Source organism: Anser brachyrhynchus, assembly GCF_964034855.1.
Source record: "Anser brachyrhynchus genome assembly, chromosome: 16".
In the NCBI taxonomy this organism is placed as follows: domain Eukaryota; kingdom Metazoa; phylum Chordata; class Aves; order Anseriformes; family Anatidae; genus Anser; species Anser brachyrhynchus.
Genome location: NC_137734.1, coordinates 6,035,723 through 6,053,858, shown reverse-complemented (window position 1 = coordinate 6,053,858; position 18,136 = coordinate 6,035,723). Strand labels below are relative to the sequence as shown.

Genomic DNA, 18,136 nt, shown 5'->3' with positions numbered 1-18,136 from the left:
CCCAGTTCCCGATACTCTTTGTACTCAACCTTTCCCACACACCAAGGATTTATGACGCTTTCGGATTCAAAGTCAAACTAGATCAAAGTTTGGTTAAACTGCTAAATTTTGTAACTGCTTCAAACAGCAAACCCAAGGGCTAAGAACCACCGCTTTCAGCATTCATTAATCAAACCTGTTAAATGATTACCTTGTTAGGGCTGCTTTGTTGACAATCCTGCATGATGACAATGCGTCAGTGGCAGCGTCCAAAGACATATCCAATAGTGACATAAAGGACAAGCCTCCCTCACCTCACCCAGTGGGACGGACACCATGAACAATATTTAAGGAAGGAGAAAGCCACCTAGGAAACCAATGATCACAAGAGCACTCCAAAGCAAGTGAAACCAGACCAACAGAAAGGGGAGCCAAATACTTGCTGACATCCACCCAACTCAATCTTCCAAAGACAGTAAGTAGAATGGTTTCTACATATTTTTTCCAGTTTGAGACTGCCAGTGATCCAAGTTGTTTATATTAATTATATACTTCTGCTTAGAAATCAGGACTACTACAAATTCTGTTTTTGCGTTATGCATCCTTAGGGAGGCAGATTAAGACTGGTTAGAATGTCATAGCATGCTAACAGATGTGATATGTTTGATTTTAGATTGTGATCAGTATTTCAAATCCCTCAGCTAGATCCACTGCAGGCTGCAAGAATGCCCCCAGAGTTGAAAGCTGAAGTAAACATCGTGCCCAAGGTTACCCAGGGGGATCTGGAGAGCCTGCCTCCAGAAGCAAGGGAGTTCATTGAAAGTAATGCCAAGCTGTGCCAACCTGAGAACATTCACATCTGCGATGGCTCAGAAGAAGAAAACAAAAAAATTCTGGACATCATGGTAGAGCAAGGCATGATTAAGAAGCTGAGCAAGTATGAGAACTGGTGAGTAGCATAAATGGAAGTCAAGTTAGCATCTCAGAATAGTGACGTGTATTTTCTGTCCATTTACATTTAAAACTGTTTGTAACTCTTCAATATTTGCTTTCCATGAACATTTTGGCACTGCAGCTTACGTAGGTGAAATATGTAGGAAAAGCAAACTTTTCCTCTAAAAATTAACATAAAACATATTATTCAATAAGACTATCTACTGTACATTGTCTCTATTGATTAGTTACATAAATCAGGGAACTGAAATAATGTCATGAGACTTATGTAACTAATCATTAGCAATGGTTAAATACTATTTAGCAAATACATCTTTTGAAGAATTCTACTATTTTAGTCAATTAGTTTATTCATCAAATACTTTTTTTTGTGGCATTCAAATAGCTCTGTGGGTGTTCAAATATTATTCAGTACAGGCATTATTCATATCATGCCGATGAGCTTTGACTGTAATGTATTCAGCAAATACTTTTTCAAATATTTCATCATCTCTCCCAACTAACCCAACATGAAAGGGGAATATTAACAACAAGTACATGCTCAGGAATTACGTGCCGACTAAGAAACCTTCATGGAAGAAATCTGCAAAGGCTTTTGAATAACTAAGTGCAGGAATTTGGCAATCTGTTTGCAGACTATTTGGGAGAGAAAAGGGCAAGATTCACCAGATAAATTATTCATTGTTAATTATATGCTTAGCTGTAGTGATGATGGTTATGACAGCCCAACTAGAACATTTTTATATTCGTGGAAAATTTCTATGCGCAGAGGTGAAAATGTAAAACAATCCTCTCTATTGTAAATAAATAGCAAAAATTCTTCAGAAGGGAAAAAAGAATCCTATTTAATAAACTCCTTCACTGTTTATGATCCTGCTTACAGTCAATATTTCTTTTGTGATGCTTCTAACTTAAAGGACAATGCCAATCCACTAGGCTGGATTCTCAACCCAAAGGGGTGTAGACCAACACTTAAAGTACTTGCTTGGCATCCACTCTGCTTCAGGGAGCACTTTGTGGTCCCTATGCAAAACAACTGTATACTGATGAGAAGGAGAATTAAACGAGATTTTTAACTTTTCCCTGAAAGTCAGTAACAGAGAATAAAGCTGAGATAAGAGGCAAAGGAATATTAACATGTAACCAGAATTTCCCAAGCCATATAATTAGTTATTCATACTGTAAAGTCTTGAAACAATTTGTATGAGAGAATGTATCTGACTAATTTTTGAGATTGTCTTAGTTATACTAGCTCTGTCACTTTAGTTTTAGCCTTACAAAACGTTGCACTCTTTTGTACTAAAGGGGTCCTAACAGAAGGGTGAAAAGTATCATATTGATTAAAAAAAAATAAAATAAAATAATTGTCTAATTTCCTGATTTTCATTGAAACACAGCTGGTTGGCTCTCACCGACCCAAGAGATGTAGCAAGAATTGAGAGCAAAACTGTCATTATCACTCAAGAACAGAGAGATACCACTCCAATCCCTAAAACTGGAACTAGCCAGCTGGGGCGCTGGATGTCAGAAGAAGATTTTGAGAAAGCCTTCAATACCAGATTCCCAGGCTGCATGCAAGGTGGGTGAGAAAGGAAGGTTGACATTGAATTTTCAGGATTACTGGAACATCATTGATAGTAATTATTGTGATCGTTAACTAAAGATGTTAGCTGAAGGCTTAGGTGGGAACCCCTGATATAAATCAATTTGTAAGTTTCATTTGGATCTTTACCACGGATCCAAATGCCTGCACAAGGATAGTCCTCAGTCTCTTTCCAGTAAAGAATTAATTCTGTTCTTCACAAAGAGAGATACAGCATGGCAGGAAAATTTGTGTGTTTTTTTCAAGTCACAAAACAACTCAGCAGCAGATAGCAAGTGAGGTGAAAATGGAGGATCCCCATCCGGAGCAATAACTTCAGTGATTTACACCACAGAGAAACTGGCCTCCACCCACCTTTACTGCTGGTTAGACATTTTGTCTGAACAGCTGCTTTCAACATTTAAGATAAAACTTGCTACACAATCAGACAAACAGTAAGCTAGATGTTTAAACATTGGAAACTCCCACAAGACACAGCTTTTAAAGAAGTGAGAAACAACCTCCATGCTAATAAAGATTTTTTCAAGAGTTCCTTGGTTTGCCTTGTCACATATCATTCATTTTACTCCTGTCCATGTTTTACAGGACGCACAATGTATGTCATCCCCTTCAGCATGGGGCCTATTGGGTCTCCTTTGTCCAAGATTGGGATTGAGCTGACAGATTCACCATACGTGGTGGCCAGCATGAGGATCATGACGCGGATGGGAACAGCTGCTTTGAAAGCCCTGAGCAATGGAGAGTTTGTAAAATGCCTTCACTCGGTTGGATGTCCTCTACCACTAAAAGGTAAGGAAGATTAAAAACTGTCACCCAGGGACATTCTCAGGAGCATGTTTTAGAACTGACTGCATTCTTTGCATTCAGGAAACACTTGCCATAGAAGACCAGGGTGGTTTGTGTAACAGCACTAGGTTCAAAACTCAATTAAAGGAATCAAAGCTCAATGAGAATTTCATGGAAAGGAGATTATTATCCCTCGTACTTACCAAGGGGTTTCCTTTGAAGCATCTGGTGTGGGTTGCTGTCAGAGGCTCGATGCTGATGAAACAGCACAGTCTGATCCAGCATGGAAATTGTTGCATTCATGAGCACAACATTCTGTTCTGCAGAACCATTAATCAACAACTGGCCGTGCAACCCAGAGTTAACGCTGATTGCTCATCTCCCGGATCGCAGAGAGATCATTTCATTTGGCAGCGGTTACGGAGGAAACTCCTTACTGGGGAAAAAATGCTTTGCTCTCAGAATTGCCAGCAGAATTGCCAAGGAAGAGGGCTGGTTAGCAGAGCACATGCTGGTAAGAGCTATTCAATCATGTGTGTTTGAACAGCCATCAAACCCTAAATTAGCAAAACATAAATACATCACATCTTGGTGTCAATGAAATTACAGTCTCATATGGATAGTCCTGAAACATTAGATATCAATATATCACATGGCAGGCTTTTCAGAAATAGGAAACTGCTTGCAAGGTTAAGTACCAAAACATTTTAAAGTAGGACCTATAAAATCAGGAACCAAGAAAGATTTAGAACTTCTGACAGTGGCTACTTGTAGGAAGACCCATGTACTTGAGCAAAGCCTGAACATCATCACCAGGCATCCACATTGCTCCTACAAGCTGAATCATGAAGGATTAATGCAAGTTTTGAAAGCTGTCTTTCATATTATAAAGAACTCTATGGACTCAAAAATCTGAAAATATTAGATTTTCTAAATGAGTTTTGCATTGTGCCCTTCATGCCTTTGCTTTCTGTTATCATTTAGACATCATACTACTATAAAATACCACTGAAAATTTAAATTTCACGATTGAATAGTCTCAGAAAAATATATCTGCATACTACAAGTATGAGAAGCGCAGAAGTACCCATACATAAAGTGCACTCACTCCACACCAATAATGCAGCCAAAAAATATTGCCTGTTTTTCTTGTCTCAGCTGAGAAACGCAGCTGTATACAGTCTGTACATCTTTAATTGGCAAAATAAATAAATAAAAATTGAATCATACACACCTGACATTTCTAAAAAAAAAAATCTCCTTACACATAATCTAAGGGAAAAAAGAGGGGACTTTTTGATGAATAAAACATAGCTTGTGTTATTTGTCAACTATATTATATGCTGCTTCGTTTGTAGGAAGAAATTTGCATAATTAAATGTTTTATCATTAGTAATTGCTGCAAGACAATCTTCAAAATGAAAAATGCAAGAAGAAACCCGTTTAACAGTTGCATCTGCTTTTCAATAGATCCTGGGCATTACAAATCCAGAAGGTGAGAAGAAGTATTTTGCTGCAGCATTCCCTAGTGCCTGTGGAAAAACTAACTTGGCCATGATGAACCCAAGCCTGCCAGGATGGAAGATTGAGTGCGTGGGTGATGATATCGCCTGGATGAAATTTGATGAACAAGGTATTGAACTGAAATTGCATTGTAGTACAGTCCACTACTGTTTATTTTTAGGGTCAGCAAGACATGCTACAAAGTTCTGAAGAGAACTGAAACAGTTTTATTTATTTATATTTTGTCATTTAACTTTCAGGCCACTTAAGGGCAATCAATCCAGAAAATGGCTTTTTTGGAGTTGCCCCTGGAACCTCAGTCAAAACAAACCCCAATGCTATTAAAACCATATTCAAGAACACCATCTTTACCAACGTAGCTGAAACCAGTGATGGCGGTGTCTATTGGGAAGGCATTGACGAGCCATTGCTGCCAGGAGTAACCCTGACTTCATGGAAGAACAAGGACTGGACCCCAGATAATGGTAACCCTGCCTTATTCCACATTCTCTCCTGGCTTTCTCTGCTGAATTTCACTTCAATCTGTCATTATGACCTTTTTATTGTATTCTGTACAGGGGAACCTTGTGCTCATCCCAACTCACGATTCTGCACTCCAGCCAGCCAGTGCCCCATCATGGACCCTGCCTGGGAATCACCCGAAGGTGTCCCCATTGAAGGGATAATATTTGGAGGCCGCAGACCTGCTGGTAAGAGATGTAGCAGCCTTGTAGCAAGCCTGAAGTGCTCATCACAGAAGGGTTGAAACACAACTGGGCATAGACACAGATCTTGCTGTCATGGCTGCAAAAGCAAGGAAATAACCATGCTAGCCCAACTTCTCTGTGTTAGCCTTTGACACACACACTTACAGCCATTGATATTTCAACATCTAAATTGTTAGATGTTAACATAAAAACAGGTAGTGATAGCAGAGGACTGGAGAGAGATCAGGACCCACTACCCTGGGTAATACATAGACACATAGCAAATTACTGTATTTGTCTCAAATTGCTTATAGTCTAACTAGTTTAGATAGGAAATGCTTAGAGAATTAAACCAGTTGTAGACAGTTTGCAGATAATTAAGTGAAATAAGTTGTTCTGTTAAAGGTCACCTAACGCTAGAAAAGAAACTGAAGTAATGCTAGGTCTGAGTCTAATATCATGATCGTGACCACAGACCTAGTATCTGTTTCCAGTAAAATCTACTGGGAATTCTAAGGCCCCAGGCAGCTGAGTACCTAAACAAGGATGTGCTCAATAAACAGTAGCCAGTTTTGAAAATATCCATATAAATTACTCTAAGAGGGCAGGAAATGAACTAAGTTAAAAAAATATAGAAAAATTAGAATAAATTACATAGTAGCAGGCATACAGCAGTATCTCAGGTAGCAAAACCTGTTATAAAAATGCTTCTGGATCACTATTTACTGAAGTGACTTTGTTCTTTACAGGTGTGCCTCTTGTATATGAGGCTTTTAACTGGCAGCACGGAGTATTTATAGGAGCAGCCATGAGATCTGAAGCAACAGCAGCTGCTGAGCACAAAGGTAAATCCAAATCTAGTCTGCCTACCTGTATTAAAAGCAATCGTCTCTCTGGAGAGCTGTCCTCCCCCTCTGCTCTTTCACATTTGAATCTTGGCAGCTAGTTTTGCAACCTGTGCATTTTCGTGATAGAAAATATTTGTACTGGAATTAAAAGCCAAATTCTCTGTAAAAGTCAAATTAAGCAAAATAATCCCCTAGGTGGCAACCATGCAGAACAGGGTGCAATCATGGGGTTGCCAGAAGAGTTGATACAGAGTTCCTGTTACAGTTTGTGATAAATAAACTTACATTTTCTGTTCTGCTAGAGCTCAATAAAAATACAGGAACAATGAAAGCCAGCTCTCAAGGATCTACATTTAAGCTGCTTTACCTGAGATTTAAGAAATTTACTTTCCATTGACTGCAAAAATTAATCTAATTTGTACTTCAAGGTTCATGTTTGTACCATTTCTTAAAGTTCTTTGGTTCAGATGCAGAAAGGTGGTTAAGGGGCTAAGGTGGTTAGGTACTAAATCCCAGGAGGAACTGACTCTTTGTGCTTTAGAATAAATGTGCTATTTATTCCTTAACAATCTCCATTTGTGTTTCGAACAGGCAAAATCATTATGCACGATCCATTTGCCATGAGACCTTTCTTTGGCTACAATTTTGGCAAATACTTAGCCCACTGGCTTAGCATGGCACATCGCCCAGCGGCAAGACTACCAAGGATCTTTCATGTTAACTGGTTCCGGAAAGACAGCCAAGGGAAATTCCTGTGGCCTGGCTATGGAGAAAATTCCCGTGTGCTGGAGTGGATGTTCAACAGAATTCAAGGGAAGGCCTCTGCCAAGCCAACTGCTATAGGTTACATCCCTGCTGACGCTGCTTTGAACCTGAAGGGTTTAGAAGACGTTAACTTGACTGAACTGTTTGATATCTCCAAAGAGTTCTGGGAAAAGGAGGTGGAAGAAATCAAACAATACTTTGAAGGGCAAGTTAATGCCGACCTTCCCTACGAAATAGAAAGAGAAATGCTTGCCTTGGAGATGAGGATAAAACAGTTGTAGCTGATCAGAAAAACAATTATTTATCAATCCACATATACAGGACAAAAACATTTTACCAAATCACCACTGGAAGTACAACAGCACACTGATGAACGGGGGTTATAATGAAAGTAGGTCTTAGTTTGGCTGGGCTATAGATAAGGGCATCCTAAAGTAACTCCAGACCTAATGATTTATAACTGCATCAGTTGTTGTGAATTGGTGAGCAGCTGTGAGAATGTATGTGCACGGTCTTCAGAACTCTGATCTGTCACTCACATGCACAACTCTGCATATAGCTATGATGTATTTAAATTACTTGCTGACAGTTCTGCAGATACGATCTAAAATGATCCACCCCGCAAGGTGTAGCACATTGTTCCTATCACACAAGCCACTAGAGTCTCAGACTAATTTTTTCATACTTCAGCAGTATCGCTTACAGGAAAGAATGAAAATTAAATGTTGTATATATGTATTATCTAAGGATATTTCGTGCTTAAATATTTTTTAGAAAAAATGAAGTTGTAACTTTTACCAGAGTGAAAGATGACTTTGTATTACTAATGCATATTTAAGATATCGCTATTATATATGCCTCATGTTCCTGTGATTTCCAGATGTTTTGCATGGCTTGTTCTTTAAACTATTGAAATAAATGTTTATACAAAATATGACCTCATTTCCAGTATTTTCACTGTTTATAAAACTACATGCCTACAATTTGGGCCTCCTGTCAATACCACAGCACAGAGACAAATTCACTTGGGGAAGTTAGATGCCGACTAGCATTGGTCTGCTACTCCTAAGCAAAGCTGTTTAAACCACATACTTTCTTTGCAACCTTTATTCAAGCCAAAGAAATGATATAGAGATTATGATACCAGCTGAGAGCAGTCATCCAGCTAGACATGTGTTCTCCATAACTGGGCATTATTAGTTGCTTCAGACATTTATAAAATAAACTACCCTCTAGGAAAGCCCTGTGTTAGGCTGTTGCTCATTTGCTAAAGCCATAGGATTTCTCTCTGTTCCACAATACCTTGGCTTTTGCAAAAATAACTAGTAGAGCTGTTGAAGTAAAGACAGTTTGGGAAGTTTTCTGGGTTGGGCGAGATGCCTAAAGCCTTAGAGCTCAATGAAAATTGGGGGCTAAATGGGCCCAAAGTTGGTTTCCTTGTAGATCAAGATACTAAAACTGTCCCATGTGCTCCCGAATAAAGGTGTCCTTTACATGCTTCTCATGTCCCTGGCAGGTATCCTGCTTTTTCACTTTGAATGCTTGATCTCCCCAAATATATTGCAAATATTTGCTTAGCAAAAAGAAAATCACTTACATTGTGTAATAAGCCTTTTTATAGACCCTGCTTCCTCACAAAGCAAACAGTACCAGGGCTGGTCAACAGATGCCCTTCAAAGTTTGCTAGGAGAGGTCACATAGCCTGAAGAGCTGCTAACTACCTCCTGGCTTCAGGTTTAGGAGTTAACACAAACATTATCAACTCTGAAACAAGCAATACAACACAAGTCAATAGATAGATCTCACAAAATAAAATAAAATAAACACAAACAAAACAAACAAAACAGAATAGAAAGCTGTGAGGAAAGCAGAGGAGGGCTGCACAGACTCTGTAGAGATGATGGCCAGTTGGCCTCTTTGCTGGTCAGCAGCACATCTGCATGGATGCAGGTCTCCCGTACGGTCATCTTTAGCCTGCATAATCTTGAATGGGCTCCAAATTGAAATATATAAATAAATCAAAGGGGAAGACTATAAATAACTCAGCAGAGGAAAAAGCGAGCCAACAGAAACTAGTTTATGCGCTCCTCTGGGATTCAAGGAGCGCTATCATATGTATAAAACAGAGTTGTTTATAGAGTAACTCTATAAATAGCTGATTGACATGGTCAATCCTATACTTAGGAAATCTAAGAAAATCTGTCAGGCTAATATCAGAGAATTATGGCAAATCAGACTCAGAGTTTTTTAAGGGCCTCGTGAGAAGATCTTAGTCCTGAGCAGTGCAGAAACACTCCAAGTGCATTTTGAAGTACTGCCCAGGAGATGTACAGAAGCTTGGGGCTTTCCAGAATGCCTCTGAGCATCTCTAGCGTGCTTTTCTGCCTTCTCAGCCAGGCTCAATGTTCCGAATATGACAAAAGGAGTGGCTCATACTTCATGCCACAGGGACCTATGCCAAAGCCCGGCAAACATACTGGGATAAGCGAGTGACACTTGTCCCACGAAATGCTGCTCAGCAAGGAGGTAGGTACCACCACCATGAGCCAACATAACTGCATTGCCAGCTGGGGGTGTGCTATATGCAAAGTCTGTGGTAAAAGGTGCTGACTGGCTCAAAAACATCGCCCCCCAGCACAAAACACTGAATTCCCTATTGTGACTAAACCCTTGCTTTCTCCAGCAGTGGCCGCCTCGCCCAGAGGCTGTCAGACTCCAGCTCCCTCTCATCCTTTGGGTGCTCTTCCCATATAACTTCACGCAACTCGTGAGAAAGGGCTATCACAAGGAATTCTGGCACAAAAATATTTAAACCATTTACAGCTCTGGCTCCACATGTTTTAACCACATGCACCTTCTCAAGTACTGCTCAGAGACTGGCGGGCACGTGAATCGTTCCAAAGACTACAGAAAATGGGGAAAAAATCTGTTGTACCATTAGGCCCGAGAACAAGAAAATAACTTTTTACGTGAATCATTCAACAGCTTCTTTGTATGTAAATATATCTGTAACCCATCAGCATCTATGGGGAGTACAATTTACATTTTGAATGATCAAAATGTTTAGTATTGGCAGAGAAAATGTTTAAAAAGAGAGAAGGCGGCGGTTTAAAATTTAGAAACTTAGTCAACCGTGCCAGATTATGATCTCAACTTCCCTCTCTCCAACAAATACTATGCTCCATAAAAACAAAATGAATTAGAACAAAATGCTTTTAAATTGAAATTTGGAAGTTCTCTTGATTTTCAAAAGAAAGAGGGGAAGGCAACAAATGCAATAAATTTCAACAAATTAGTAGAGAAATATAAAACTTGGCCTATTAAATGTGATTCAGAGAAAGGAAGCACAGGAAAGACTAACACATGAAGTGTACAGAGCCATAACATTTGCAACAGCTGTGTTATGAAATGCACTTGGTATTCTGGGAAGCGAGAAACAAAATACTTTGTTAAAACACTTGTGGATCTACCGGTGGCTGAAAAGAGGAGAGACAAAGTCAAAATCACAGTTTAACCATGAATACTGTTGAGGATATGGTCTGATACCTTATTTATGCGACGATTCACTGAAACAAGACGGCACAGCAATGGACACACCACATCCAGGGAGGCCCTGCTCGACTCCCGTAAAATTAGTGCAATCTCTTTGACTTTTAACCACTCAGACAAAAATCCTGGCCTCAGTGCCAAGTACCCACGTTAGTACAGACAATTCCATAAAGCTCAGACCCAGGCCCCAGTCCTATCTTTGCACAGATAGAGAAGTCTCCGAGCTGGATACCTTGCTTTGAACTCATTTCTAAATGTTTCAAGGTTCAGATTTTCACCTGCATTTTGTCTTGTTCCTTCAAAACCCTTTCTCAGGCTCCAGTCTGGGTCGTGATTAGTCCGGGCATACAGGTTATCAACACACCTCTATTCTGTTAACATGAACGAAGGCTAAACCAAATAAATAACACTGAGAAAGCAGCATTGCTGCAGAAACCTTCTTGGGAAAAAGCAAAATCCAGCTTTAAATCTCACAACTCTGTGATGATAGGGCTATTTTCAGGGAAAGAAGAAAAATTCGGAGAACGGCATTTATGCTGTGGGAAATACTGTTTTCCAAAAACCTTGGCTACCATAGTAACATGATTTATTCCATACTTGCTGCAGTATAGTCAATTAGCTCCCTAACTGAAGACAATTATCGTGACTGGAGACATACCTGGCTGGAAGACTACTGAAATGCTGCTTATGAATGGCAAAGCAGAGCACTCTGAATTCCAAATTAGTAATCGTTATTGTCGATCATGGAGGACATTTCTGGCAGTGGTTTAACCTCAACAATACAAAAGGGCACATTTGTCAAATCGGTGCTGGCAAACCTCAGTCAACAGGATTCCAGAACACGTCCCACCACATCTGTGAATCTGTATGCAAAATAGCAAGGTATAAAACCAGAGGAGAGAAGGAAAAAATAAATTGCTATTGTATGCCTTTACCACATTCTGCAACCATCATGGATATAACTTTTGGCTGAAATACTTGAACAGAGAAGGATTTTGTGAGCAAATTACAGAAATCCACATATACCAATATGCAAAATTCAGGCTGTTTCTGATCACCGCAAACACAAACATCATTATGGTTTCTTCGTTGTAAGAGGCTGTGCAGAAGACCTGAGCTGTCCCTCCGTGGCATGAAGGGCTTTGCACTGCCTTCGCTACCACCAGTGACACTGGTCAACTCTGCATTCATTTTGCTCGTCTTCATGCTTGCTCCATTGGGCTTGCCATGGCTCCTCTCCAGAATAAACGTGACCAGATGTAGGTTTTGAGATTACTTAATTTCAGCTTTAGTTCAAGCTGATAAACTGCTAACAGAACTTTTTCTGGGGTGTGTCAACACACCCCAGAATTGTTTTTTGTATCTTCTTTGGAAATGTAAAATATTAACCACTGGAGAGAGGAAAAAAAAAAAAAGAGAGAGAGAAAAAGAAAAGAAAACATCTGTTTAATCCTCCCAAAGGAACATATCAAAGTTTTTGGGCACAGCCCCAAGGCCTTTTATTCAGCTAAAAGAAACTTTTGTAAAGCTGCTGTTTGTTGTTGTTCTTTGTTTTTATCCAAGCTACTAAAGGTTGTTCTTTTTCTTGTAAAGCACCAGACACCATTCCCCAGGTTGAGATGCCCAAGGAATTACCCTTCGCATACATTTGCTCCTAATAAACAGCTGTTTTCCAGAGCAAATCTAAGCTCACCCTCCATGGAAAATAGCTTCTAAATTCACAGCTAATAGATCTTACCTCTGCTTTGGATAGTCCTGGGGGCTTTAAACCAGCTAAACTAATAGCCTGAACTCTTACTGTTCCCCACATCTCTGCAGTGAAATCCTAGGAAGGCCCCGATCCACACTGGAGCCTGGCACAGCGCCAGCACGCGTGTAAGAATGCCATCTCAGCTATGAATGTGACGAGCACAACAAAACCTTATTTTACCCACCGGAAGCCATCCCTATATTTATCTGTGTCTTCCTGAACAGATGAGAAACTTCCCATGGTGTTCTGGAGCTCCAGATCCTGCGAGTGGCTATGAATAGCAGCTTCAAATTTATCCAAGGTTGGAGGCAGAGTGAAACCTAAATGCTGCAAGATGGTGCCAGTTCAGCTGGTTCAGGAGGCAACAGAGCCTTGCTTGCAAGTGGCACACAGATAAATTCCAGCCCGCAGGGTGAACAGCATGGCCCCTGGTATCCACTAGAGCTACAAAAGCAGTGTGACTTTGTGTTTATGTGCTGCTAAGCCTGGAGCAGTCCGGCTCTCCCAGGAATTACCCAAGGGAACCTTCTGGAGGTGACAGCGCGCTGCACAGACTCTGGTTGAGCAATCTGACTCCTGGTTTGCCCAGACTCTGACACAAATTAGTGCCTACTTTCCTTTTTCTATAGCTTGTTCAAGTACGACCAGGTTAAGGTAAGCATGCCTGAACTTCCTTTCCACCTCAGGAGGGATTACGTTAATATCAAACAGCAAGGTTGTGAAGTGCCACACTGCAGTGGCAGGGGAATTGGAAGGCAGAACCCCCAACTAATAAGAAGAATCTGTGGGTTTTCTGCTGGGGTTTGTTTTAGTACATTTCATCTGTTCTGTCCCTTCAGCTGGGGATCCTACGAACAGTTAATGGAAGCTCCAGAGGTAGCCAGTAGAAAAAAAAAAAGGAGAGAAAGAAAACTATATATTTGACTGGGACAGCAGCTGGGAAAGGGAGGAGGAGGATGTTTGAGAACTGTGCATCTTAAGAGTACAAAAACAATATCCTTCTGACACTAGTAAGTAGAAGCAGGCCTCAGATTCCGTGGAGTTTTCTTGGACTTTATAGCACAACGACAGAATCCTGGCTCTGTTTCATCATAGTTATCTGCACTCAGGCACCCCTCCACCCCTGAAGGAGATTAGTAGTGATAATGCATCTGGTACCTGCCCCAGCAATAACAGATCTATGTGGAGAAGATTACAAGAAATTGTTTGGACTTCTGCCCAGTCCTACAAGTCCTACCAACCATTTCCATAAGTCCCATCAGTTTTTATGGCTTGTGTCTCAAGAAGGCTGCTGAAACCTACATGAAGGAGAGACTTTAAAAAGATTTTTGCAGACATTTATTTCTGGCCAAATTATGATTGCTTGGAGGAAAAAAGAAGCCACCATACAAATCTTGTTAGAGACTTCAGCAGGAACTCACAAACCCATGCAGAACCGAGATAAGCTAAAAAAAGCAATAGCATCCAGGAAGGAAAGACAGACCAGCCAGCCAAATGCAACTCTAATTCCAACCCGTGACAGACCCCTGGGGCAGCTCCAAAGCCACTTAGCACAAGCGTGGAGCTGGGCCAGGAGGAGATGCTGGCACCAAAAGAGCAGCTCTAGCAAGTCTAGAGTGCAATTCTGCGATTTGCTGAGGGGGACAGACTCGGACGGGCTCGTTACCCCTGGTTCTGTGAACGCACACCTCCCCACCTGCAGAGCACTCCAAGGCAGAGAGCTCCGAGGACAGCCTGATCCTCAAGCTCCCCGTGCAGAGGAGCGAGCGCGCTGCGTGCGTAGGCAAACAGAGCAACAGCACATCTGTTAATGACACAAAAACATGCTGGCAACGCTCCGTGTGGCTTGGCAGGGAAACCTGTATCAACTGTCTGCAGTCCAAGGTCTAAAGGGCAATCCGCCTTCGGAGACGCCTGCAAACTTCAAGGAACGGCGCCCTGGAGAGAAATGGGTGCCCGTGCGGCACGGCCCCCGCACAGCCAAACAGCAGCTGCTTCGTGCCCTGCAGCTGCTTCGTGCCCTGCACGCGGTGGCTGTCCCGGGACAGCCGGGGAACAGAGTGTGCAGAGCATCCTGAGAGGCGAAGGGCTACGCCACCTCCCTGCATCTCCCAGGGCCCTCTGGCAGACCTCAGCAGGCACAGCACGGGGAACCAGCACAGGATTACCAAGCGTTGGGAATGTCTACTACAGCAGGGATCGGATATTTTATTTTTTTCAGGGAGAAGTACATCCAGCTGCCAGGCAGGTGACTGTGCTCACTAGTCCTGTGCAGGACCTCTGACAGCTGCCCAGCCAGGGGTCCCTGCGCAATGCCGGCGGGTGGTGTAGGGGGAAGGTACAGGAGGGGCACCCAACATTCGGCGACCTGGCAGTTTCTAGCACTGGCAATTAAAACCCCTTCACAGACTACCACATCGCACCGCTGCGGTATCTACCAGCGAGCAGCTCTCTCCCATACCGCTCTAACCTTAGAAAGCAGAAGCTGGAAGCTTCTCCTATTCCAGTTGCTGGAGAGCAGCTCCCAGCCTCCTGGTCCAGGCAAGCGCGCTGGCTGGATGCTGTCCCTGCTGAAGACGCAGCGGGACGACCGGGGAGGACATCTGTTCCCGAGACATTTATGGTGGCGCTGGGTGTTTTTGAACCATGAATTTGAACAGAAACTGTGTTGCACCTTAAATGTCACTGCTAGGCAGAAGGAGAGTCATGAATCTTCAGCAATCTTCCCCAAACCATAATTTTCAAGCAGAAAATGCATATACATTGGAAGAAACACTACAGCTGTGAGTGCCTCACTGAAGCAATTAACAACTGCAGTGTAACACGGCCAAGTGCAGTCAGCCCTGTCTCGGGGCTGTTGGGTCTTTCTCCCATTCCTCTTTCTCCCCGTCGCTCTGCTTATTGTTTGCTTCATTGTTAATCCTACCTAATTTAAAAATAGGAAATTGATTTCTTATGTATCCATTACAAACCAAATCATTTCTTTATTACAGCAAGGATCATATTTCATAAGCAAGTCATGGAAAATTAAAACCATGCCTGTTGCTTTGATGAAATAATGGAGAGAAACGCTAGAGGGGAAGGCACAGACAGCTGGGGGCTGTCATGCAACCAGCGGTGCAGGTTAACTCTTTGCAGGCACCCAAGGCTGCAGCAGCTGCCAGCTTTCCTCCCCACAAACTTCTGGCTGCAGTGCTAAGCATTCCCTTACTGCAAAAACTCAAAAGCCTCTAGAAGAGGGAATGCAACCTCTCAGAACAAAGTAGGTCAAGGATTTCGGTGGCTGTTTTTGCTAACAGAAGGTTTGCAGCCTGCCTGTGTGCACAACCAGATATTTCTCAATATTAACACCACTGATGCCAGGTGCCTAACATTACTGTTGCGTGTTGCACACAATACAGGGACCCATGACACCAGCCACGCATTAGCACCACAGTCCTTGCAGCATGAGAATTTCCAGGCCTTGGAGATGATGGACCACCAGGTGGGAAGGCTGAGGCTGAAGGAGAACCACATTTGTCTGGAGAGAGCTGCAGTCCACGCCGCATGCAGGTTATGTCCATGCTGCAGGCACTTCGGCCAGATCAACAATGGGTTAGCAGCGTGCTGTGACTTGGCAGATTATACACTAAAACAAAATCCACTGTATGCATAACCAAGGATTTATGGGCAGCTCTGCGGACCTCCCTGTGAAGCAGACAGGACATCAGTCCTCTGAAAAGTAATTCAGATAAGCACCACAGCTAGCAAGGCATTGCAACATCCAACCCAAAGTTTATCAACTACTTCATTATCGTGCTGATCTCCAGGAATTACAGCCAAAGAAACAAAGCCTCTAATTTCCCTATCAGAAGGGAAAAGATCAGCAATTTATTACTGTACAGCATGTTTTTGATAATGTGTTATATATAGACGTAACTATATAAAAATACCATGCCTGAGGACAAAGAATAAGCAAAGCTGTCACAACAGACCACAAGCAGACAAACTCCACGAGAGCAAAGGGTGGCAACAGAGATCATTTCAGAGCAGTAATTCGGCACTCCGAGCACACCCTCCTGAGCCAGAAACTGTTTGCCTTCACTTTGGGATAAGAGTCTCTGTTTTGAAAAAAAGATTAGCAAGATTCTGTAACATGGGCAGTGTTACTCCTGAAGTCTGCCATAGCTCAGGGACTTGCTGTTGTTCTTTCTGGAAATTAGGGCCAGAGATATTACCATACTAAAGTAATTCTTACACCAGTTAAGAGAGCTGCAAACATTTCCACCTTACCTAATCCTTCCCTTTCTCTGGGAGGAGGCCAGGGGAGCACTTGTATCTTGACAGCAGGCAGCAGCATTTGCCAGTTTGCTACAAAGAGCTTCCTAACAAGCAAGCCAAAGAAAGTCCTTTTAAAACTCTTTATGGTCCTTTTGCGCCGATGATTCTCAGAATTGGAAAACAAGTTTTGTAACTCAGTGGGAGCGAGGGGAACAGGCGCCTTCCAGGAACGTCCTGCATTGTCCCTTCTGCCCCCACCTCCAAGGAGTTCATCTAAAAAACTGTCACTGGGAGAAGTGTGCCCCTGTGCTCCTTTCCGCTAGCTTCTTTATTGGCTGCGGTTATGTTGAACCAACTTATTCATGCAGTAAAGATCCCAAGAAACGGTCTGTGTAAGCTACTGCAAGCTACCACCGAGCCGCTCCAAGAGCAGCTAAAACAGCCAAAGCTTTCTCAGCCTCTGTGAGGTTCTCCTACACAAGAGGCATTTCAATTCTCCATTACAAGAGGTGCTTTATGCTGCTTTCTAGCATGCCACACCGCTTCTTCATACAGCTTTGCCAGAAAACTCGTTTTCTGTATGGTTTCTATCAGCATTTTAACGATTATCAAATACATTTTACAAGTCATTTTCAAAAAGTTTCTTATTTAGAAAATATCCTCCAGGAGCTCTAACAAGTATTTTTTTTGGTGATATATTTGATAAGACAACCACAGAAATTTTCAGAAATACAGAAACGTTCATTTGCACTTGCCCAACAGAGCAGACTCACCACATAACATTTTAATGGAACCACTGGGTCTTTGCATTAGCTGCATTTGACACTATGACAGCAACAATAACGCCCAGACAGAAATCGAGACAAGATGCAGTAATTAGGTCAAACCTTCAGGATAGAGCTGTCATCACAAAACATAAATGTAAATTAGTTTCCCATTGCCCAAGCTCTGTAAGCTGTGTTATTGCTATTGGTTGTCTAAGCAAGATAAAGGACTGGAAAAAATGAGGGTCATTCCTCCTCTCACTATTCTTCACAATTACCCCGTGTTTAATTGATCTGGATTAATTATTTAAGGTAAATTTAGCTTTCCTGACCTAATGGCAACATGTAAACTGATTAACTTTACAAAGCCAGCAAAATGATCTGCACAGCCAGCCCAGCTCCTGCCATGTATTATTTAGGCCAAGCTATCCCGTGTCTCTACCAGCTATTTGCTGCCAACGACAAGGCAGGGAGCAAGCAGGTGTGATGTGGGTCTGCTCCGGGACGGGGCTGGGCTCCCTCAGCACCACTGGGAAGGGAGGAGGAAGAGGAGGAGGAGAAAACATCCTGTGCTATGGCAGCACGTGACGCCTCCTGGGGTTGCATCTGTGTGGGCTTGGGGGGAAGGAAGGAAAAGGAGGAGATAAAATCCCCCAGGGTGGGATGAG

At 42.3% G+C, this 18,136-nt stretch overlaps 2 protein-coding genes across 9 annotated transcripts in view; one reads left to right on the top strand and one right to left on the bottom strand.

Annotated features, from left to right (window-relative positions):
- Nucleotides 1-18,136, bottom strand: part of LOC308178944 (uncharacterized protein) — an 88,905-nt gene that overhangs the window by 62,814 nt on the left and 7,955 nt on the right. Inside the window, exon 1 of one of the 6 annotated variants that reach the window (XR_013940048.1) lies at nucleotides 3,526-3,630. The exons of the other annotated variants lie outside the window; for them this stretch is intronic. The gene's annotated coding sequence lies outside the window, so the exon portion shown is untranslated. Of the gene's footprint in view, nucleotides 1-3,525; nucleotides 3,631-18,136 lie in introns of those variants that run through there. 6 annotated transcript variants of the gene reach the window in all.
- On the top strand, nucleotides 301-8,077 carry PCK1 (phosphoenolpyruvate carboxykinase 1). Of its 3 annotated transcripts, none has more exons than XM_080558191.1 (10): nucleotides 301-454; nucleotides 681-928; nucleotides 2,331-2,512; nucleotides 3,122-3,325; nucleotides 3,649-3,836; nucleotides 4,793-4,955; nucleotides 5,086-5,310; nucleotides 5,404-5,535; nucleotides 6,282-6,377; nucleotides 6,972-8,077. In XM_080558191.1, exons 2-10 carry the CDS (start codon nucleotides 705-707, stop codon nucleotides 7,424-7,426), a joined length of 1,869 nt encoding a protein of 622 aa, XP_080414317.1. In that variant the 5' UTR covers nucleotides 301-454; nucleotides 681-704; the 3' UTR covers nucleotides 7,427-8,077. The 3 variants fall into 3 exon arrangements, with proteins under 3 accessions (XP_080414317.1, XP_080414318.1, XP_080414319.1); XM_080558192.1 differs by having other exon boundaries at nucleotides 306-454; nucleotides 653-928; XM_080558193.1 differs by having other exon boundaries at nucleotides 327-454; nucleotides 685-928.